Source organism: Bubalus kerabau, chromosome X (assembly GCF_029407905.1).
Source record: "Bubalus kerabau isolate K-KA32 ecotype Philippines breed swamp buffalo chromosome X, PCC_UOA_SB_1v2, whole genome shotgun sequence".
Lineage (NCBI taxonomy): Eukaryota > Metazoa > Chordata > Mammalia > Artiodactyla > Bovidae > Bubalus > Bubalus kerabau.
The window spans coordinates 42,897,652-42,921,631 of NC_073647.1; the positions used below are offsets into that span (position 1 = coordinate 42,897,652).

Below are 23,980 nucleotides of genomic sequence, written 5' to 3' on the forward strand. Positions count from 1 at the left end.
ATTTCACAAAACCATCCAAGACCAAGAGACCCTCTAACAGCACACCAGGGGCTCAGAGGGCAAGTGGCCATGGGATCCAAAGTCGCTATCTCAGCCCCCACCGTCCAGAAGCTGTTGGTCTTCTGGAGCAATGGAATGACCTCTACAAAGCACACATGGGGTGCACACTGGGATATGAGAGCCCGTGGTACTGGGGTGTCACCCTCCAGGGACTGGACATGCTCCACATCTGCCATCCTTAGTTCCCCACGAGTTAAGATGCATGGTCCTTGAACCAGAGGGTAGAGTGGCCCCGCTGATCATCACTTCCACTGACCCATGACCCCACTTACAACCACTCCCAGAGATCTATGACTCCCCGTATGACCACTCCCAGTGACTCATGACCCCACCTGCCACCACTCCCAGTGACCCACAAGGGAAGTTTTGCTTCCAGTTCTTAAGAGTAAGCTCTGTAGTTCCACAGCACAGATCTCCGCAGTAGCCACATGTAGCTATTTACATTTGACTTCACATTATGTTACTGGAGTGGGCAGCCATGCCCTTCTCCAGGGGATCTTCCCGATCCAGGGATTGAACTCATGTCTTCCGCATTGCAGGCAGATTGTTTACTAGCTGAGCCACAGCCTGCAATGTGGGAGTACTGGGTTCGATCCCTGGGTCAGGGGGATCCCCTGGAGAGAGAAATGGCAACCCACTCCAGTATTCTTGCGTGGATAATCCCATGGATGGAGGAGCCTGGTGGGCTACAGCCCACGGGGTTGCAAAGAGTCGGACACGACTGGGAGACTTCACTTCACATTATGTTAAGGTAGAAGGCCGGGCCCTGGGACACACTAAGCTCATTTGAGTTTACAATACCCAGCCTCATGTGACTACTGGTTACCCTATTGCAGGTGGTGACACATGACAGGCTGTTTCCAAAGCAAGAAGGTTCCCCCAGGAGACACGATAGCAGTCCTACTGACCCATGAGCCGTGGTTGCCACCTGGGCACTTTGGGCTCCTCCTGCTAGGGGACCAGCACACACAGAGAATTGTCCCCATCCTGGCAGGCAGTGGTGACCGTGATCCTAAGGAGTGTGCGGGTTACTCTGGCACAGGGGAACAGCGAGGAGACATCTCTAACAGCCAGGTGATGTGTCTTGTGTTCCTGCAGCGAAGACAAGAGTCTTCTCTTGTGTTTCAGTGGTGAACTGACAAGCCCAAGAGCAAGGGTCTGAGAAGGGCATGGGGCCCAGGGCTTCAGAACCCTGAGGGACAAAGTCTGTATTACCTCACCAGGGAAGCCACTGGAAATGGCCGAGGTCCTGGCTGAGAGTACAGGGGATGTAGAACGGATCTCGGGCAAGAGAGAGTGACCATCAGTTGTGGTGCAGCAGCTGCTGCATCTGTGAGGGCCCAGCATTTGTCCAGTCTTTCTCTCTGAGCTTCTTTAGGAGGAGAGGAAGCCAACCAGAATGCTCAAGGAGCTGTCCTCAGATGAGGTGATCTCTCCAGATGAAGGGAGTGCATGTCAAAGTCAGGAGGGGTGGATTACAGTGGATGTGTGGTGCCACCCAGATCTCCTCTTTGTCACTAGCCCACTCATTTGCTCAGGGCCACCGGTGTTGGTGGAGGAGGACTCAGAGCAAAAGTCTTCTCTGGAATGGGCCTCCACTGAAGGAGCTGCCTCCCTGGGGGAAGCTCATTGTGAGAGACTACTCATGGGATCAATGTGGGGAGCATACAGTTGCCTGACCCCCTCACCTTGATTAGGTTGATCTCTGCAGTGTCTTCCCTTTTCATGTCTGCCTTCTTAAAATTACTATGATCATCATGCTCTGAAATGGCACCAGAAGTGAACAACCGAATGAAAGGCAAGTTAGGCACAGAGACTTAGCCTTTGGAGGTTGAAGTCATGGGCATGGGGGATCCCTGTGCCCTGTCCGAAGTTCAAGGAGTATGACTTCCAAGTATTTGTGTTGGACTCAATCACAAAGCTATATATATCTCAAGGCTTCTGTGCCTTGATGGCTATTTTGGCAAGTCAGATCATCTTGTCCCAGTGAATAAATGGAACAGAATTAGTAACCATTTACCACTGGGATGACCCAGAGGGATGGTATGGGGAGGGAGGTGGGAGTGGGGTTCAGGATGGGGAACACGTGAACACCTGTGGCGGATTCATGCTGATGTATGGCAAAACCAATACAATATTGTAAAGTAAAACATAAATAAATAAATAAATAAAATCGTATAGAATTTACAGCTAAAAAAAAAAAAAGAAGAAAGTATTTATGCATCACACGGTAAGGCAGAGGAATATGGATGGATGGGCTCCAAGTTAGACATTTTCAACTGGCCTCCAGTTTGCATTTCATGGGGCACAAAGAAGTCGGCTTCATGCGGGATACTTACAAATGTTAGTATTCCCTGTGCCAAGAGATAGTATGCCTACAGTTGAGGCACTTACAGTCAGCCTCCTCTTTGCTCTCTGAAATGAATAAAACAATATAGACAGAGTAAATAGCCAGTGTTTGTCTCTTATAAATACCTAAATGTAACAGTCATGGCAAGGACAAAGAGGGGCAAAACCTTGTTTGAGTAAAGGATAAAAGGATCTCCATTCCTCCATGTTTTGTACCAAGGGAGACATCAGACATGTGAAGCAAGGCTCCTTGTGGCTCAAAAGTCAAGGGATAATGCCAGACCATAATGCGTCTTGCTCCTCAGGGAAACCTTCACTTCGAGGTCCGTCTTGGCTGAGGGGTGTATGTACGAACGCAGGGGAGTGTCCCAGGGAGGTCAGGTGTAGAGAAAGAAACCAGATGATAGGCCTGAAGGAAGACAAAAATCCACGACTGCCTCATATAAATGGTTTTACCGCCTCCTGACTGTGCTCCTGCTCACCAGGTGTGACATCCACACTCTTTCTCTCCAGGATTGCGTCTCTGCCTGCTTCTGTCTCAACTAAGCCATTTCTTTATGTGCTCTCCCACTTGTCGTGCTATGTTTCTAATAATAAACCTCGTGCCTGCATTTACAGTTTCTGCTTCTGTGATAAATGCATTTTTCACTGGAGGCAATGATCCATGAAACAATAGCGTTCAGCCTCTAGCCCTTGCTAGTCTCCTGGCTAGGATTCCGGGCTCTCATCCAGGCTACCCAGGTTCAATTCCTGGGCAGGGAATTAAGATGTCACTTCACTCAACCACTCACTGCTGCCTCACGAGATCAGTGCCACTGGGAGGAGCCCAGGTCCTCACCTTGGCCCTGCATGGACGGCGCCTGGACAGAGCTTCCATCAGTCAGTCAGGAAGGAGCCTTTCCAGCCTCTTGGGACCTCAGCCCCATGAAGTGGCACCCATGAAGTGGCACCGCCTTCCTCCAGAATATCTTTCCACCCCAGATATCAGCACAAATGGGATGCTTTTTTCCCAAACAACATGCTATTGTTACTATATAGAAAGTGTTTTTCTTTGTATTTAAATTCGTGAGTTGGTCATGTATTTATTCCCAAACTGTTGGAGGTTTACCTAGGATCCCATGTTCCCTGCAGGCAGCTTCCAGGAAGCAGAGGGAGAAGAGACCTGAACAAGGACCTGGAGTCTCTCCCCTGCCCTGCCGTGTGCTCGGTGCTCAACAGACAGCAGCCAGTGGGTGTAGCCTGCGATGAAGACGATTCCCTTTGTGTGTTGAGGAGTTTTTGAGAAATCCCAACGTGCCTTGAATTTCCTTCTGTTTCTAGTCAAAACTCTGTATCATCAGCACTTTCAAATGCAAGATTTGATTTAGTTTCCAAGGGTCTTGGCAATGTCAGGGAGGGGTCCCCCCAGCTCCCTCCAGTGCTCTTTCTGCCCTTCCCTCTGCAGTGATGCTGCCCAGTCTCAGCGAGCTGAGGATGTGCCCCTGCCTCCTGAGCCAGACACAGTCTCCCCCGGGAGGCCCGGCTGCCTCCACACGATGGGACTTGCCTGAGCACCTGCAAGGTGCCCTTAGGCTCCCCGACAGCCATGCGCTTCATGAGGGCAGATATCAGACAAGCGACAGTGAGAGAACAAGGGCAGTGGGAGTTTTATTCATAAAATCTAGCTAGGATACGCACAATGCCGCACTTTTCACCTCCAAGGAGAATTCTGAGGTGTGTGAATTCAGGTTCAGTGCAGATTTTGCCACTGTGGTTTCCATAACGCCTCCTCATCTATGGCTTTAGGGCCTGACCACCTGGATAAGCTCCTCCATTAGCTTAAGTGCACAGCCACCAGTTTCAAAGAAGACACTCCATTAAAAGCCTACCAAAAGTTTGGGGCTGCTTACCAAGTCGTCTTCAACTATATTCTCCAAGACTGAGTAGATTGTGCAGCAAACCAAAGTCCACTCACCCCTCCCCATTTTGCAAATTTTTGGTGTACCTAGATCAAGCAGCATAGACAGGTGTCTGTTTCTGACCACAGTGTAACATCCCTTCCTGCCCCAGGAAATTTATCTAGGACAGAAGAGGATCTTCTAGTGTTGTATGTCCCATTTCAGATTTTCTTCTCACCCATAAGACACTGTGTATAACTCTGGCTGCTGCCACCATCCACCCTCATCACAATCACCTCCCACAGAATGAACCCAGCTTCCCAAAGCCCCAAACCACCCTGGCCCAGGCACCGACACTCAAGTGCTCCTCCTGGACCCTGCCCCTGGTTGCCTTGTTCTGAGGAACTGGGGGATGTCTGTCCACCTTCCTCATGTGACTTCAGCTCTTAGATCATCGCTCTAGGTGATGGGGTGTCCTGCTTCTAGTGTTCCCACTGCTAACACAGGGCCTTCCACAGAGCACAGGCTCCATGAAGGTCTGTGGAATAAATGAGCCAGAGAGGGACACTTATTAAGTCAAATCAGGCTTTTTGTAATTTCTTAAATAGTAACTTGAAAAACTCCAATTGAACAGTGATAATTTAGCTGTATAAAATGACAGACAAGAAGTACAGAGGAACTCACCTCAAATACATTTTATTTCTTAATTCTTACTAAGTAATATCATATTTCCAAAATAGTTACATTCCAAGTCCATGTAATCTTGTTCAGAGTGACAAAATAAAGGGTTCACAATCACTTTTACAAAACAGCAAAACTCTTGTTCTTGAACTGGTGAGCACAAACACACTGTGATCAACGTTACTGACATAGCTGGCCACTGAAGCTCATTAGGCCTTCTATTAAAAGGAATAACATTTGAAAAATTTCTAAAGGAAACAGAAGCGGATCTCCATGTTACTATAGAGAACAGGAAGCCAAATATGCTACACAACAGTTCCCCCAACTCTCCCAGCCGTCACGACTGAGAAGGCTGAATGCTCCCTCTTCAAACACAGGGGGAAGGATCAGCCTCCCTTCCTACCCCCAGGACAAGCTGCTGGATGTGGGCCTGAAAGGAGCCTGGCTGCTGCTCTGGCTCAGGGCCCCTCTTCCTCTTCCCTCACACCTCTGCAAACCGGGGTGGGAAGAACCTGGGACCCCTTCCTTTGATCTTGCGCAGAAAGTCCTTGACTTTCTGCTTGCTGGTCTCTGCATAGGCCCGGGGACCCCACAGGAACTCGTAACGAGCAGGGTGGCTGTAAGGCACCTGCCGGTACTGCAGGTATCCCACCCGCACCCACACTTGGGTCAGCAGCTCCTTGGGCTCCCCAAAGATGCAGTGTTCTACCCCAGGAAATACCCCCATCTTGCTGAGCACTCCCCAGACCTTCTCCTCACTGAGCTGGTCCCCTGCTAGGAAAATCAGACTCAGGACCATCACCAGGAGGCCAGCGTTTGGTATGCTCTGCTCATCCCTCTGCATCTCATTGAGGGTGAGGCCCAGGGTGGGGACCATGACATAGATGTGCTCTCTGTGGTCTACCTCTTTCATATCCAGGCCAAAGGCCAGCTGCATGTACTGTGTGGCTTTACGGAAGACCACTGGGAAGTGGGCCTGGTTATCCCTGAGGACCATATTCAGCATTTCAGCCTGGAAAATCGGCTCCTTGGTGCCATACTTGAGGAGCAGGAACTCCAGTAGTTGAGTCGTCATCCTATTCAGAGCCTGCATAAGCAAGGTCTCCGCATCTGCAGCGGCAGAGGAAGATGAGACTGGAGGCAAGGAGGCCAGAGGGGTTGAGGCATCCTCCGCCTCAGCCCCCAGGAGCTGCGCCTCCACTGGGCCCTCGGCCTGGATTTGGCCCTGAAGGTCTTCCTCAGAAGTGCAGAGCTCATTTGTTGGGACCACAGGCATGATGACTGGGGTCTTGTGCCCAGTGCGGGTGTGGCAGGGGGAAAATGGAGACCACTGACCTGGGAAAGAGAGAGAGTGTAAATGGTCTCAGTTTTGAAATGCGCCACGGGTGGCTCTGACTGAGTCCACTTACCGGTCTTCCTTGAGGGCTGCTCTTGGGCGTTACAGGGGCGCTCCTCCTTGGTGGTCAGTCCCCTGTCAAGTGAGGAAGACAAATTCCGGCTCAGGGTGCAGGCAGTATAGCCTGAGATTCTGGGGCTGACAAGGTGGGGGGATTAGGGCCTTTTGAGGTCCCGTCTGTTCTGGGATGGGGAACCCCTGTGCACACTCAGGACACCCACCTCAGCTTGACTCCTGGTACTCCTGTGACCTCAGAACACAGACCTCAGACCTCAGTCTTCTCCTCCTGGTTCCTGGAGCCCCTGTGAGACAAATGGAGGGGGCACCTCAGGGGTAGACTGTGGCACAGACCTAGGCCTTCTGTGCTGGTAGGAGGGGTTGACTCTGTGAGGTCCCCCCAGATCTGGGGTGGCTAGTCCCTTTGGGGCTCACGTGTAGTGCTCACTTTTCCACTGGAATGGCCTGGACCTTCCCCCTTTGGGGGCCTACAGGGAAGCTCAGAACAAGAGCCACATCTGGACAAAGTTCCAGGGGGCCTGATATGTGGCCCCACCTGCCTAGGGCCTCCCGCGGTTCCTAGGCTGGAGAGATGCTGGGTCACCGCTCCTCACGTCCTACCTGGCCTCCCAGCACTGAACAGAGGGGCGGGTGTCTGCTGAGACCTCCCTCGGTATCCGGGGAGTCTAGCCTCTGCAGACCTGAAGCCTCCGCCCTCCACCAGAACACCTCACCTTAAGGCCCCTAAGAAAGAGGTGAATAAGCTGCTCACCCCGCTCTGGGGCCTCCAAGACCGGCCCCCGTGCCAGCCCCCTGGGCAAGAGCAAGGATCCCTCCCTGCCTTAGGGTCTAACAGCCTCAGTCCTTCCCCGCATGGAGCCTAGACTCCAGGCAGGACCCGCGATTGTCCCGTCCGCCATGTTGGAACTGCGCCACATTCACCAGGACCCCAGGCTCTCTGAGACCCGGGTGTCAGGAAATCCTGCACATGGTCATCCCGCCCGGGGACTACCAGGGTCCCCTCTGTTCTGGGGTCGGGCTCCCCTCCTCCCTCAGTGTCCTCACCTTGACTCCCGGTAGGACCTGGGCTCTGTCCTCTCCCTACCTGAGGCCCGGCTCCTCACACCAAGTCCCCATTTTCTCTGAGACCTGCATGTGTGACAGGCTTAGTGTGCTCGTCTCACCACAAGGGCTCCCAGGGCCAACTACCGGGGCGGGGATCTGTGGGGTTCCGTCGGGCCTCACGCAGGGACCCCCGCAGTCCTCCTTCAGGCACCTCACCTTGCGTCCAGTCAGGACCTGGGATTCTCGCGTCTCCCCAACTGAAGCCCCGGCCCCTTATACCAGGGCCCGCCTCTCCAAGAACCGGATGTCAGGAAGTCAGGCCACGCCTCTTTCGCTCATTCTATCCCACGGACACCCCGGACTGATAACAGAGACGGGCTACTCTGAGGTCTCCTCTGATTGTGGTCCACGATACCCTATTCCTCCCTCAGCGTCCTCAACTTGACACACCACAGGACCTGGGAATTGGCCCACCTGAGTCTCGGCCCCATATGCGAAGCCCCCAGTCTGAGACCCGGATGTCAGCAAGTCGGCCCCTTATTTCAGGACCCCAGGCTGAGACCCGGATATCAGGAAGTGAGACCACGCATGCTGGGCTCAACCTATCCCAGGGCCAGGGTCCCCACAGACCTCCCTCAGGGTCCTCACCCAGACTCTTTCAGAACCTAAGATCCTCCCCTTCACCCTCTGAGGCCCCTCCCTTATATCAAGTCTCCAGTGTCTCTGCGACCCTGTGCTCATGCCGCCACCAGGCTCTCCCAGGGCTGACAGCAGGTGCCAGGACCTGTGGGGTTACCTGTGTCCTCCCTCAAGGCCCTCATCTTGAGCCCTGGCAGGTCCGGGGATGTCCCTATGTTGACCCGAAGCAGGACCCTCACATCAAGGCCTTCACTGCCCTGAGACCCTGGGAGGAGACTGTGGACATGATATCACGGCTCCAAGCCCAGGGCTTCCCAAAGCTGAGATGATCCCACAGGGGTTCCTCAACCATCTTTCTCTTTGTCACCTTGACTCCCAGCTCACCTAGGCACCGCCCTCAGCTGCCAACTTTGCTCACCTTAGAGCCAGCATCCCCCTAAGCCAGGACCCCTGAGAGGCAAGCAGGAGAGGGGGCTCGTTCCCACAAGCCTGTCGGGGTCTCCCAGGGCTAAAAGCAGTGACGATCTGTATGTCCTGCACTCCCAGCGCCCCCCTCAGGGTTCTACCTTGACTCCTAGCACAGCTGGGCTCCTTCACTCTGCTGACCTAAATGCAAGCTCCGTGACCCAGGCCCTCATTTCTCCCCTCCCAGCGGGGTCAGTGACGTCACATCTGGACGCCACACCCCATGGTCCGCCATGGCTGTCGGGAGGGCGGCACATGCATCCCTTGGGGACCCTCGGTCCTCACCTCGAGTCTCTGCAGGATGTGGGCTCCTCCCTCTGTCCACATGAGACTGTGCCCTCAGACCGACTCTGACTCCCTGAGTCACTGAGGAAGTAGTGGAGGAGGCGTGGCTTGGCCTGACAGCCCGGACCGGGGTCTCCAGGAGTCCCAGTAGGAATGGAATTGTATTCTATGAGAACCTCTGTTGCGGGGTGACTGGACCCCCTCATCCTCATTCAGGAGGGGGCCTCCTTAACACTCGAGAGAAGGCTACAGTCCCAGGACAGATGCTGGATGGGGGCCTGCTGTGCCCATGACCATGTGGGAGCACAGGGAACCACACATCTTCCTGTGGGGGCCCGTCAGCAGTCACCATACTTGGAAAACATTTTGTATAAAATATTTGGTTTTAGGTGAAGAGGCTGAGTCATGGCAGGTGATTTAGGGGAACCCTTGGTTTGATGATTAGATAATATTACCTGTTGGTGGTTGTTCATTTGCTCAATCGTGTCCAACTCTTTGCAACTCCATGGACTGCAGCGTGCCAGTCTTCCCTGTCCTTCACTCTTTCCCAGAGTTTGAACAAACTCATGTCCATTGAGTTTGTGATGCCATCCAACCATCTCATCCTCTCTTGTCCCCTTTTCCTCCTGCCTTCAATTGTTCCCAGCATCCGAGTCTTTTCCAATGAGTTGGCTCTTCACATCAAGTGGCCAACGTATTGGAGCTTCAACTTCAGCATCAGTCCTTCCAATGAGTATTCAGGGTTGATTTCCTTACGACTGACTGATTTGATCTTGCTATCCAGGGGACTCTCAAGAGTCTTCTCCAACACCACAGTTCGAAAGCATCAGTTCTTCACCATTCAGCCATAAGAGTTGATCCTGTGGGAGTGCTGTCCTTTTCACTGTTTAATCCTCATTCATATTGGTGAATACATTTCACATGTCTATGAGGTGTCTGTCAGATTTGTATGTATATATGTGTGTAGATTATATGTTTCCCTCATAGCTCAGTTGGTAAAGAATCTATGTGCAATGCAGGAGACCTGGTTCAATTCCTGGGTTGGGAAGATCTGCTGGAGAAGGGATAGGTTACCCACTCCAGTATTCTTGGGCTTCCCTGGTGGCTCAGCTGGTGAAGAATCCACCTGCAATGCGGGAGACCTGGGTTCGATCCCTGGGTTGGAAAGATCCCCTGGAGAAGGAAAAGGCTACCCACTCCAGTATTCTGGCCTGGAGAACTCCATGGACTGTATAGTCCATGGGTTCACAAAGAGTCAGACACGACTGAGTGACTTTAAAAAAGAAAAATGGTTATACTCTTGCCTGGAAAATGCCATGGACTGAGGAGCCTGGTGGGCTCCAGTCTATGGGGTCGCTTAAGAGTCGGACACGACCGAGCGACTTCACTTTCACTTTTCACTTTCATGCATTGGAGAAGGAAATGGCAACCCACTCCAGTGGTCTTGCCTGGAGAATCCCAGGGACAGGGAAGCCTGGTGGGCTGCCGTCTATGGGGTCGCACAGAGTCGGACACGACTGAAGGGACTTAGCAGCAGCAGCAGTGCTTATATACTCATACATGAACAAACCACAATGTATGCACTCAACATGTATATGTGCGTGTATGTTTGGATTTTTAGCTATATATTAATTCTTGGGCTACACTGCTTTTGCTCAGTTGCATCAGTCGTGTCCAACTTTTTTGCAGCCCAGACTGTAGCACAGCAGCTCCTCTGTCCATGGGATTCTCTAGGCAAGAATACTGGAGTGGTTTGCTATTTCCTTCTCCAGGGGATCTTCTTGACCTAGGGATTGAACTCCAGTCTCTTGAATCTCCTGCATTGCAGGCAGATTCTTTTACCATTGAGCCATCATATATATACTTAAATTGTTCGAGTATCTGCTATTCTTATGTTTCAATCTATCTCATACTCCAGTCCTATATTTAGTCTCTTCTTTGTATCTGTTGAGATAGTACTTTTTAAAGAAAGGTCAGGCATTTGCTGGCTGGTGTATCAGGTGGATATTTTTACAGACTCAGGAATCAGTTCGGTTCAGTTCAGTCACTCAGTCGTATCCAACTCTGTGACCGCATGGACTGCAGCACGCCAGGCCTCCCTGTCCATCACCAACTCTCGGAGCTTACTCAAACTCATGTCCATCGAGTCAGTGATGCCATCCAACCATCTCATCCTCTGTCGTCCCCTACTCCTCCCGCCTTCAATCTTTCCCAGCATCAGGGTCTTTTCCAATGTGTCAGTCCTTCACATCAGGTGGCCAAAGTATTGGAGTTTCAGCTTCAGTATCAGTCTTTCTAATGGACATTCAGGACTGATTTCCTTTAGGATGGACTGGTTGGATCTCCTTGCAGACCAAGGGACTCTCAAGAGTCTTCTCCAATACCACAGTTCAAAAACATCAGTTCACCAGGGAAGCCTGAAGCTTAGTAAATGTCAAGGCTGCAGTGATGCCCAGTCCTTCTTCTGTGCCCTCGTGTTCCACTGGGTTTTACTTCAGCAGTATCAGGTTCCGGTTGTGATTCAATTCACTTTCACTCCCTCCAAGAGTCCGCAGTTGGAATCAGGCTGTGTGTGTGCTAAGTCTCTACAGTCCTGTCCGACACTTTGTGACCCATGGACTGTAGCCCACCAGGTTCCTCTGTCCATGGGATTCTCCAGGAAAGAAAACTGGAGTGAGTTGCCATTTCCTTCCATGGGAGATCTTCCTGACCCAGGGATCAAACCCTCGTCTCTCATGTCTCCTGCATTGGCAGGCGGGTTCTTCACCACTAGTGCCACCTGGGAAGCTGCAGAAACCAGGCTAGTCCTGCTGTATCATCCACCTCCTGGCGGCCCAGATCCAGATCCGTGCACCAGCCACTCCCCAGGCAGTTAGAGACCCGTCTAGCACATCCTGAGACCGTCACTGCCTGGAACGGGGCCCTCGGTGCCCAGCACTTGTGGTAGCAATTGCAGTCCACATCGGGCTCCTCAGATTCAGTTCATGTGCCCAGAGACAAGGGTGCTGCCTGCTGCTCTGTTCAGGATGAGAGCCCTCACTGGCAGCATGCTGAGCACAATCTTGGCTGCTCTGCCTTCTCACTCAAGTACTTCTGATTGTGCTGCTCATCCCAGTGATTCCTCGAAATCCAAGAAATTGTGCCAGCCCTGTGCATACAGCAGTGAATGGAAGAGGCAGAGGTTGACTTTATGGAGTGCCCATCTGAAGATCCCAGATCGGATTGAAACAAACCTTGAATTCTCCCTGAATCCTCATCCTTCGGCTGTGGCAGGGTATCTGGGGGATGTTGACCAGCAGACCCATGTGTTATGCCCTCACCCCAGGAGTTAGGGTCAAAGGTGGGAGGATGATAGAAATCCCGGGTCAGAGGAACTTGTGATCCTTCGCTGGACTGTACCCTGAGCAGTGTTCAGTCTTAGAAGTCCTCTCCCACCAGCATGGCTCTGCTGCCGGAGGCAGCCCCCTGTGCTTCCTGTGGCACTAAAGTAGCATAGGAAAGCAGCTGAATTTACCTGTGCCCCCAAGAAGAAGTAGTGATTGTGGCAGAGAAAGAAAAAGTCACCCTCCAAAGGATGTTGCTGTGGACGGTGTAGCTAGGAACCAGGCTAGGATGATGACACCTCATTGGAAGCCAGCATGAAGATGTGCTGTCTTTGAGGGCCACATGGGATGTACTGCTACATCACAGTCCAGTGGATGCTGGCGCGTACAGTGGCCAGTGACAGGGGCCAGATTCTCTGTTTCTCCAGACGCCAGGAAACTAAGCCTCACAGAATTTAGGTGATAGCCTGCTAGGAGGAGAAAATCCCAAGTTGCTGGATAGCAATAATTAGTCACTAGTAAGAAGTAACTGGAGCAACGTGGAATTAAGATGTCTGTTCTCTGGTGGAGTCGAGGTTCCAGATAGGGCTCGTTTGTGGTAGGTCAAATTCTATATGGCCTCCAAGTTTTCTACCCACCCCCCGCCCCCGGTATATATGTCCGTGTATAATCCCTTCTCCTTGAATGTATGTTGTATGGGTGGAATGGACTACTTGTTTGCCAACAATAGTGTGTGGGGAAGGTGTAGGAATTTTTGCAGATATAATTAAGGTCCCTCATCAGATGACTTTCACTTAATCAAAAGGGAGATTATCCTGGGTGATTCTGACCTCACCAGGTGATCCTTACAAAAGAGGGCCAGGCTTTCCCTGCATTGGACAGATTCCCCTTGCTGGCCTTGATGAAGTAGACTACCATGTGAGAGCACCTGTAAGAGGGCTGCGTGGCAAGGAACTGTAAGTGGTATCTAGGAGCTGAGAGCAATCCTTGGCTGATGGCCAGCAAGAAAATGAGGACCTCGGTCCTATACCCCAAGAAACTGAACTCTGTCAACAATATGAATCAGTTGGAAGAGAACCCAGGGCCTCAGATGAGAACATAGCCCTGGCTAGCACATCGACTGCAGCTTTGTGAAACCCTGAGCAGAAGACCCAGTTAACCTGCACCCAGACTTCTGGCCCAAAGAAGCTATGAGGTAATAAATGGGTGGTCTTTACAGCCACTGAGATTGTGGTTACACAGCACTTATTGGTCCTTCTTCATTCATTGAAGACTCAGGCACCTGGCTCACTGGTGCCCTTGGCATCCTGAGTCCTGCCATCATCCTGGGTGACTTTAGTGTCTACCTGGGCAGCCCACGCTACTCATAGTTCCTTGACTTCTCCCCTGCCTCTGACAGCCTCTCTTCTCTGCACCTCAGCTCCCCACCTGCACGGCCACATTCTCGACTTTTCATTCTCATGATCTGCTCCCCCTCAAACATCTTAAACTTTGGGATCCCACTCTGACTACAATCAGTTCTCTCATGCCCTCGCTCTTAACCACTGTCACCCTGGCCGCTCTCTCATGAGCCCCTGCATTTGCTCTCACTCTTGTCCTTCTGCTGCTACTTCCCAGCGAATAATAACAAAACCAAGAGAATTATGCCAACTGGTGCAAGTAATTTTCTATTTTAGCCTACCTTCAGCATAGCTCATCAATCTCATTGCATTTTGAAATGTTTTTAAGTTGTATTTCTTTTCCAGGGTTACTGTGACTAAATACCACAAACTAGATGGCTTAGAACAACAAAAATGTATTCTCTCACTATATGGAAACAGGAAGTCTGGAATCAAGGTATTTGCAGAGCTTCGCACCTTCTGAAACCAGTAAGAGAAGGATCTTTCCTTACCCCATCCAGCTGCTGGTGGTTCACTGGCATTTTTTGCTATTCATTGTCTTCTCGATGCACTACTCCAATCCTCCATCTTCAGGTCGACATTTTCTTTCTGTGTGTGCCTGCCTTCTGTGTGCAAATTTCCCCCTTTTATAAGGACATCAGTCACATTAGATTACATCCCACCTTACTGACCTGATTTTACCTTGATTACCTCTGTAAAGGCCCTATTTCCAGATAAGGTCACATGTTGAAGTATTAGGGATGAGGACTTCAACAAATCTTTTTAGGGGCAGCGGGTTGTGGGCAGACACAATTCAACCCGGAATGAAAGTCAGGGAGAACAAAAGGCACATAATACAAATCAAAGGTCCTATGCACTTCCCATCAGCATCCCTTTCTCATTTTCAGCATTTCTAGTTTCAGTTTGTCTAATAATTTGCCTCAGTCTTTGTAAATACTGTGCTTATATCTATATTAACTTTTTAATGTAGTTCTCAACTTTAGACATTCTCTGCTGACTTCCTGCTATGCTAGATGACATTATAGTTCACTCATCCTTTTGTTTTTTTAAGTCTATATTTTAAATTTTTGATTGTGGTAATTGATCAAGCATACACAAAAGTAAAGAAAAGAGAATAATAAAACTCACGTGCTCATCACTGAAGTTCATCAGTTATTAACTCATGACCCATTTCTTTTCATCTCTCTCCCTACCATTTTCCCTTTTCCTCTTTTTTTTTCTTTTTGAAAAATATTTATTTGAGTGCATCAAGTCCTAGTTGTGGCACATGGGATCTTTGTTGTGGATGTGGGATCTTTTGATGTGGCACGCAGGCTTAGCTGCTGTATAGCTTGTGGGATCTCACTTCCCTGACCAGGGATCAAACCCATGTCCCTGTCTTGGAAGGCAAACTCCTAACCACTGGATCACAAGGGAAGTCCCACATTTCTGAGTTTTACAGATACTGTAACTGCCCCAGAGGGAAAAGGCGAACTGCCTGATGACCTGACTGCAGCCATGCCATAAAATGCTTCATCTTGAGCCAATACTGAAAGGTTGTCCCTATGAGCCATGAATGACGCCAGGATTCTTGGCCTGCAGAGAGGAATTCGATCCAGGGCCAGTGACAAGGCTTGATCGCTTGAGCTTTTGTGTAGTAAAGTTTTATTAAAGTATGAAAGAGATAGAAAAAGCTTCTGACAGACATCGGAAGGCGGCAGAAAGAGTGTACCCTTGTTTGTTTAGAGCAAGAAGTTATATACCTATTGAAAAGTGAAAAGTGAAAGTGAAGTCGCTCAGTCGTGTCCGACTTTTTGCCACCCCATGGATGGTAGCCCATGGAATCTTCCAGGCAAGAGTACTGGAGTGGGTTGGCATTTCCTTCTCCAGGGGATCTTCCTGACCCAGGGCTCAAACCCGGGTCTCCCGCACTGCACACAGAGGCTTTACCTCTGAGCCACCAGGGAAGCCTTATCAGCAAGCTGCTCATTAGAGAAAGGAATGCCTCAAAACAGAGAGAGTGGCACCAGGCCCCTCACCCACAACATGCATTTGGCACAAGGTGAGTCATCCTGATCCATAAAACAATTGACATGAATCTTGAAGAAAGGCTGGTTTCCAAGCAAATCCATAGTTTAATTAACATAGCTTAAGTGAACATTTCCATGAGTAAATCATACTGGGTTGTTGAGCCATTATCCCCTCTGAGTCTTGGGTGGAACCTACTTGAAGAAAGACAGAGTTTAAAGTAAATAATGAAATAAGTTCAATAACATTGCTTAAGAGAAGTATTTCCATAGGAAAAACACATTGGTTAGCTAAAGGTTTGAGAGAAGTTAAGTTCAGGTGGTAACAGGTATCATCACGGAAATGCGGAATTTTAAAAGAAACCTCCTTTTACTTTTGTATAGAGAAGGAAAAAAAGTCTGACACTTGTAGTTTGTTTCCTCCTGCCGCTTAAGAGAGGGGGGAAAAATTCTGACACTTGCTGCCTATTTCCTCTGCTTGGGGACCCTCTAACCCTCCTGCCCGTTACCCTCTCAGTCCCGAGTCTATGCCTAGCATACTTCCAAGAACTGGCCTTAAAAGAACTGATTAACACTATCACACATAATAAACTATATATTTATCTGTGTGTGTGGTGTGTGTGTGTTAGTCGCTCAGTCGTGTCCAACTCTTTGCGACCCCACCAACTGTAGCCCATGAGGCTTCTCTGTCCATGGAATTCTCCAGGCAAGACTACTGGAGTGGATTGCCATTTCCTTCTCCAGAGGATCTTCCCAACCCAGGGATCGAACTCTGGTCTCCTGCATTGCAGGCAGACTCTTTACCAATTGAGCTACAGGGAAGTCCTTGGGGGCATCAACATAATTGTAGCTTGTCCTGCCTGTGTATGTACACAGGAAAGTATCAGCTCAGTTCAGTTGCTCAATCATGTCCGACTCTTTGTGACCCCATGAACTGCAGCACACCAGGCTTCCCTGTTCATCACCACTCCTGGATCTTGCTTAAACTCATGACCATCCAGTCGGTAACGCCATCCAACCATCTCACCCTGTGTCGGCCCCTTCTCCTTCTGCCTTCTATCTTTCCCAGCATCAGGGTCTTTTCCAATGAGTCATATCTTTGCATCAGGTGGCCAATGTATTGGAGTTTCAGCTTCAGCATTAGTACTTCCGATGAATATTCAGAATTGATTTCCTTTAGGATGGATGAGTTTGATCTCCTTACAGTCCAAGGGATTCTCAAGAGTCTTTTCCAACAACACAGTTCAAAAGCATCAATTCTTCAGTGCTCAGCTTTCTTTATGGTCTAGCTCTCACATCCACACATGACTACTGGAAAAACCATAGCCTCGAACAGACGGACCTTTGTTGGCAAAGTAATGTCTCTATTTTCAATATGCTGTTTAGGTTGGTCATAGCTTTTTTCCGAGGAGCGAGCGTCTTTTCATTTCATGGCTGCAGTCACCATCTGCAGTGATTTTGGAGCCCCCCAAAATAAAGTCCCTCACTGTATCCGTTGTTTCCCCATCTATTTGCCATGAAGTGATGGGACCATATGCCATGATCTTAGTTTTTGGAATGTTGAGTTTTACGCCAACTTTTCCACTGTCCTCTTTCACTTGAAATTAAAAGACACTTGCTCCTTGGACGAAAAACCTAGATAGCGAATTAAAAAGCAGAGACATTACTTTGCCGACAGAGATCCGTATAGTCAAGCTATGGTTTTTCCAGTAGTCATGTATGGATGTGAGATCTGTACAATAAAAAAGCCTGAGAATGGAAGAATTGATGCTGGAGAAGACTCTTGAGAGTCCCTTGGACGCAAGGAGATCAAACCAGTCAATCCTAAAGGATATCAACCCTGAATACTCATTGGAAGGACTGATGCTGAAGCTGAAGCTCCAGTACTTTGGCCGCCTGTTGCAAAGAACTGACTCATTGGAAAAGACCCCAATGCAGGGAAAAATTGACACTTGTTTGTTTCCTCCTGCCACTTATGACCAACCTAGACAGCATAATAAAAAGCAGAGGCACTACTTTCCCTAAAAAGGTCCATCTAGTCAAAGCTATGGTTTTTCCAGTAGTCATGTATGGGTGTGAGAGCTGGACCTTAAAGAAAGTGGACCTAGTTTACATATGTGAGTGTGTGCATGGGAAGTGCATCCTCATGTTTTATCCCTACTCTTTTGTCCCCTGGTTGACACTAAGTCTGTTTGCTACCTCTGTGTTTACTCCTCCTTTTTGAATGAGTTTGTCTGTTTCAGGTGGTCGAGTTCACCTCTGAATGATAGCGTGGGGTCTTTGTCTTGCTCTGTCTGATTTCTTCCACTTAGTGGGACCCATCCCTGTAGCTGCAGATGGTTTCATTTCATTCTGACCTACGGCTGAGTTACACCCACTTATAACCGGGCATCTCATCTCCTGGATGCAATCATCTGTCAGAGACATTATGGTTGAATCACAGCTTGCCTCTTTTAAAAAGGGTGGCAGGGATTGTTGGGGTTCACATGTCTTTTGTACCAGAGGTGTCTTCAAGCATACATATAGTGGGGAGGAGTGCCGCATCAAAGGTTACCTCAGTTATTCAGGCGTTAAGTCTCCCCATGCTGTTCCCCACTATGGCTGATTCCAGTTTCCCACCTAAGAGTGTGCTAGGAGCGATCCCTCTCTTTTATTCCTCCCCAACATGAAATGTGTGCAGAGTGTTTGATGTAGGCCACCTTGACTGGCAGCAGGTGATTCCTCCTTGGAATGTTCTTTGCATCGTGGAGAGACAAGTGTTGGGTTCTGGCTGCCCTAATTCCCTGTGATTTTATATTTTTTCCTTTTATACTTAGAGTGAGTAAAATTTCCCAGTTGAAAAGCGCTTCTTGAAAGCCTGTCCCTCCTGGAGTTTGTGGTTGTATCCAGTACAAGTGCCATGCTTGAAGACAGGTGTTACTTACAACCCCTTAAGCCTTCTGAGTATTCCGTTCCCAGAAGCCCCAGGTTGAGTGGTGTTGCTGTGAGAAACAGGCATAAGACGGCAGCACTTCCTGATTTTCAACCCTCTATTTGGGGAAGGAGAACCTTCCTGAAAATTGGTTTGCTGGGTTGTAAATGTGAGCGATAAGTGCCAGAGCACACTGCCAGTGGGCTGCGTTTTCTTTGTAGTATCCTCATTACTGTTCAGCCCCTCCAATCCATCCCCACTCTGAGACCAATTCTAACCTCTCTATTTGCTCCTCTGAAGGTGCTGCCTTCCAGAGGTAAGGTGACTCTAAGGTCCGAGGCCAGAGGTGGGAACCCCCACAATGGGAGAAGTGCAGACCAGCCAGCTTTGCAAAGCTCTTCCATCCCAATATGTCCTGCATTCTCTGGTTGCCCTAGGATTATTTGAATCCTGCGGGGACAAACTGGGTCTGGAGATTGTGCTTTGCTCCAGAAGGGAGTACAGACAGGTCTAAGGTGAGAGGATCATGGGTGCACATCGTGCTCAGCCCCAGGAGCGTCCAGCCGAGGGAGGCGAAGCTGCTCAGGCTCCAGCGATGTGACCCAAGTCTGATTCCCCAGGCCTGAGGGGACTAGAGTAGTCTTTTTTTTTTTTTTTTTAACTTTACAATATTGTATTGGTTTTGCCATATATCGACATGAATCCGCCACAGGTATACACGTGTTCTCCATCCTGAACCCTCCTCCCTCCTCCCTCCCTGTACCATCCCTCTGGGTCGTCCCAGTGTACCAGCCCCAAGCATCCAGTATCGTGCATTGAACCTGGACTGGCGACTCGTTTCATACTTGATATTATACATATTTCAATGTAGTCGTTTTTTTTTCAAAATTAATAAATTTTTAATTAAATGTCTAGAACCATATAGTTATGTCAACACATGAACCACAAGTCAATTCACACTCACGTAGTTACATATCATTTATATTTATCAGATCAGATCAGTCGCTCAGTCGTGTCTGGCTCTTTGCGACACCATGAATTGCAGCACACCAGGCCTCCCTGCCCATCACCAACTCCTGGAGTTCACTCAGACTCATGTCCATCGAGTCAGTGATGCCATCCAGCCATCTCATCCTCTGTCGTCCCCTTCTCCTCTTGCAATGTAGTCGTTTTTTACAGCAGTTAAATACTGTCTATTCACGTTGGAGTATAGTTGATGGACAATGATGTGCTTGTTGCATTTGTACAACACCTTGATTCAAGCATAGGTGGAGGTATATCCGGTCTTTTCTAGATCCTTGCGTGGACAGGGTATTACACAGTGCCGTGGACCACAGTTCTCTGTGCTATATAAGTAAGTTTTCTTTGGTGACCTAGTTTACATATGTGAGTGTGTGTAGGGTAAGTGCATCCTCCTGTTTTATGCCTCCATCTTTTGTCCCCTTGGTAACACTAGGTCTGTTTGCTAACTCTGTGTCTGTTCCTCCTTTTTAAATAAGTCCATCTGTTTCAGGTGGTCGAGTTCACCTATGAATGGTTCCATGGTGAGGTTTTTGTCTCCCACTTGTGCATTCCTTCATTTAGTTGGACCCATCCCTGTAGCTCAAAGATTTCTTTCTGATCTATGGCCGAGAAACATGAGCTTGTAACTGGGCATCGCATCTCCTGGATGCAGTCATGTCCAGGAGATAATTTGTTGCCTCCATGTTTTGCCTCTTTAAAATAGTGCAGCAGGGACCATCGGGATGCACGCCTTTTTCAGTGGAGCGCGTACACCCCATGGGGAGAGTGTGGCACCATATGCTAGGTCTGGTCCTTTTGGCGTTATGTCCTCTCATGATGTCCCCACTGTGGCTGGTTCCAGTTACACCCACGCCAGTGGGCTAGAATGTTCCCCTTGCTGTCGGCCCTCCCAAGTATACCTGTGTGCAGACTCAGTGATGATGGACGCCTTGCCTGGGAGCAGGTGGTTCCTCCTATGACCTTTTGTTTGCATTTGTCAGGAAAGAGATGCTAGGTGGGATGATTTCCTGTGATTCTACACTTTTCCTCTTATAATGTGGGTGAGTAAAATTTCCTGGCTGAAATAGGCTTCCTGACAACCTGTCCCTTTCATCATTTTCCTTGAGTATCCTTCTCAAGGCCCATTTTTGAGAGCAGGTGTCATTTACAGCCCCTAAGGCCTGGGGAGGATTCAGTTCCCAGAAGCCTGGATTTGAATTGTGGTTTTGGGAGAAATGCCCACAAGGTGGCAGCACTTCTTGATTTTCTTTTTTTTTTTTTCAGGTGCAGTTTATTTTTGAATTTTTATTAGAGTACAATTGACTTACAATGTTGTGTTAGTTTCAGGTGTACAACAATGTGAATCAGTTTTATATATATATATATATATATATATATATATATATGCACATATCCTCTATTATTTAGATTAGTTTCCCATATAGAGAATATTACAGAGTATTGAGTAGAGTTCCATGTGCTATACAATAGGTCCTTATTAGCTATCTATTCTATAATTGTGAAAGTGAAGGTGTCAGTTTCTCAGCCTGGAAGAGCCTCTGACTCTTTCTTTTTTCTTGTTTGATATGAAATTTTAATTACATGACACAAAACGTTCTTTGACTAGATTTGGGGCAAATTTTCTTTCTCATGCTCAATATTTGTACTTGATTCTTTTATTATAGCAACTTACTGAAGCTTCATGTTTTAAAAATTCTTATCACACTGAGGATGTATAATAAACATACTTTAAATTCTTGTTCTGTATGGTTCTTTAATTTGGCCTTCTTCAGTACAGTTCACTCAGTGTGATTTTCTTAAGGAGTGCTTATATTCCTTAGATGTTGGGTTATTTTTTAATTAATTTATTTATTTTAAGTAGAAGCTAATTACTTTACAATATTGTAGTGGTTTTTGCCATACATTGACGTAAATCAGCCATGGGTGTACATGTGCCCCCCATCCTGAACCCCCCTCCCACCTCCCTCCCCATCTCATCCCTCAGTGTCGTCCCAATGCCCTGAGTGCCCTGTCTCATGCATCAAACCTTGACTGGTGGTCTATTTCACATATGGTAATATACATGTTTCAATGCTATTCTCTTAAATCATCCCACCATCACCTTCTCCCACAGAGTCCAAAAGTCTGTTCTTTATATCTGTGTCTCTTTTGCTATCTCGAATATAGGGTCATAATTACCATCTTTCTAAATTCCATATATATGCATTAATATACTGTACTGGTGTTTTTCTTTCTGACTTACTTCACTCTGTATAATAGGCTCGTTTCATCTACCTCATTAGAACTGATTCAAATGCATTCCTTTTAACAGCTGAGTAATATTTCATTGTGTATATGTACCACGGCTTTCTTATCCATTCATCCGCTGATGGACATCTAGGTTGCTTCCATGTTCTGGCTATTATAAACAGTGCTGCGATGAACATTGGGGTACACGTGTCTCTTGGGGAATGAGAACCTTCATGAAAGTTGCCTTCCATGGCTGTAAATGAGTGTGTAAAGAGCCAGAACAAACTGCGTGGGGGCTGTGTCTCCTCCCTTTTTTTCCCAATATCCTCTGCCCCAGCAAGCAATCCCACCCCTCTTTTCTGCTGGTCTGAAGGTGCTGTGGTCCAAAGGTAAGGCAACTCTAAAGACAGAGGCTGGAGGTGGGAAACCCCCCACGGGGAGAGGTGCAGACCGGGTGACTTTTCAAAGCTCTTCCAGCCCAATCTGTCCCCCGTCCCTGGGTGCACTTGTGTTGTTTCCTGGTTCAAGGCCTGCCTTGGTGTGGAGATTGTCATTTCCTAAAGAGATTTGAAATAACACAGATAGGGAGTGCGGGTGGCCTCATTGCTGACACGTTTTTCTCACATGGCAAAAGTGATACCATATTCATGGTATCATATGATGTTTGATTTTCTGACTTCACTTTTAGTTTTAATTATTATTCATCCATTTTTCTCCAAATCCTATTAGTCAATATCATGTATATTCCATTGTATATATGTGCCACATCTTCTTTATGCATCCGTCTTTTGTTGTTAAATTTATGTTTTTTTTTTTCTATTTCTTGTGTGTTGGGAATACTGCTACTATTAACATAGTGGTGTGCGTATTTCCCTCAATTATATTTTCATCCTCCCTTTGCCCAGGTGTAAAATTGGTGGATCATATGGCAACTCAGTGAATGAAAATTGTAGTTGATATTTCCATAGTATGGTTGAATTTACTAATTGCAATTTAATGCGTTATTTTGCTATTGATCCTGGAGATGTGTGGAATTATTATCGCTATCCTAATAGGCATTGATTGGATTTGGAATCAAAGTGGACCCAGGTCACATTTCACCTGTATTGTAATCTGTGTGACCTTAGATGATTGGTTTCTCACTCTTACCCTTTCTCAGTCGGTAACCTTAGACTGGAGATGGCATTCACTCATGAAAGCTGGTTGCCACTGACATGTTCAGTTACATCGTATAAGAGCATCTGGAAGGAGAGAGTGTAGGGGGTAAGCAATTAGGGATCAGTAACAGAAATCTAGGCCAAGTTCAGACTCTGCAAGGTGGATCGAAAAGGAAATCAAATCCTATAATCTGAATCAAATACAAAAGGAAGTGTCTGAGTGTGGGAGACAAAAACTACAGAAATCCCCAGATCACACCATTGTACATCCCTTCCCTTTCAATGCAGGTGGCACCTGTGTCTTGCTTCCAATCAATGGAAGATGTTAGAGGCTATGATGTCACTCTCTTGGCTGGGTTACAGTATGTGCGAAAGTGCTAGATGTTAGCAGGTAACTTAGGTAACTTAGAAGACTGAAGAAAGATACTCTCTGTGTGGCTTTGAAATAGTAAGCTGCCATGATGTGAGATGACCACATGGCGGGGCAGTGTGTGACCTCTAGGAGCTGAGCATGGCTCCCAGCAATAGCCCAGAGCCCTGAGTCGCATAGCCACCAGGGTTGGTACTGCTAACAACTTCAGTAAACTCAGAAGCAGGTTTTCTCCAGTAAAGTCCCCAGATGAGAACCCAGCCCAACTTACAGCCTACTTGTATCCTTTGGACCCTGAGGAGAAGATCCAACCAAACCGTGCCTAGACTCCTGACCCACAGAAACTGAGAGGTGATAAATGGGCATTGCTGATGCCCCAAGTTTGTGGTGACTTGTAGCAGCAGAGATCTAACGCACTGAAGTTTAGGCGAGGCTTCCCCTAGCTGCCTGAAGAGAGGCATCGAGATGTAGCTACTCAAGACCCCACGTGATGGCAACCTGGAAGCCCAGTCCAGCCCCCCACTCCCACCTCCACTACCCACTCGCTGGCCATGGAGATGGCCAGGTGCCCAGTAGGAGAAGCACAAGGCCCTGGACAGGAAGCCACTTCTTGGGGTCATGGTGGGGGTGAAGTGAGTTGAGGGATTGTACAGCCCTGCTATCGGGCCTGGAGGGCTTAGGTGTACATTTTCCTCCTGCCATGAGAGATGGGGATACTAAGAGGCTTGCTGGACAATCACAGGCAGG

General features: G+C 48.4%; 2 protein-coding genes across 2 annotated transcripts in view; one reads left to right on the forward strand and one right to left on the reverse strand.

Annotated features, from left to right (window-relative positions):
- Positions 1-4,961: 4,961 nt before the first annotated feature.
- On the reverse strand, positions 4,962-6,667 carry LOC129639234 (melanoma-associated antigen 10-like). Its single transcript, XM_055564262.1, has 3 exons — positions 6,585-6,667; positions 6,377-6,438; positions 4,962-6,302 (listed from the first exon to the last, which is right to left on the reverse strand). Exon 3 carries the CDS (start codon positions 6,241-6,243, stop codon positions 5,449-5,451), a length of 795 nt encoding a protein of 264 aa, XP_055420237.1. The 5' UTR covers positions 6,244-6,302; positions 6,377-6,438; positions 6,585-6,667; the 3' UTR covers positions 4,962-5,448.
- Positions 6,668-7,348: 681 nt separating this feature from the next.
- The window catches only part of LOC129639966 (spidroin-1-like), a 198,485-nt gene continuing 181,853 nt past the window's right edge, over positions 7,349-23,980 (forward strand). Inside the window, exon 1 of the mRNA XM_055565259.1 lies at positions 7,349-7,436. Coding sequence (XP_055421234.1) covers positions 7,349-7,436 — 88 coding nt within the window. The remainder of the gene's footprint in view (positions 7,437-23,980) is intronic.

What these genes read in the sequence shown, in the direction of transcription:
- LOC129639234 (XM_055564262.1), bottom strand. Translation starts at nt 6,243, where the DNA reads ATGCCTGTGGTCCCAACAAATGAGCTCTGCACTTCTGAGGAAGACCTT.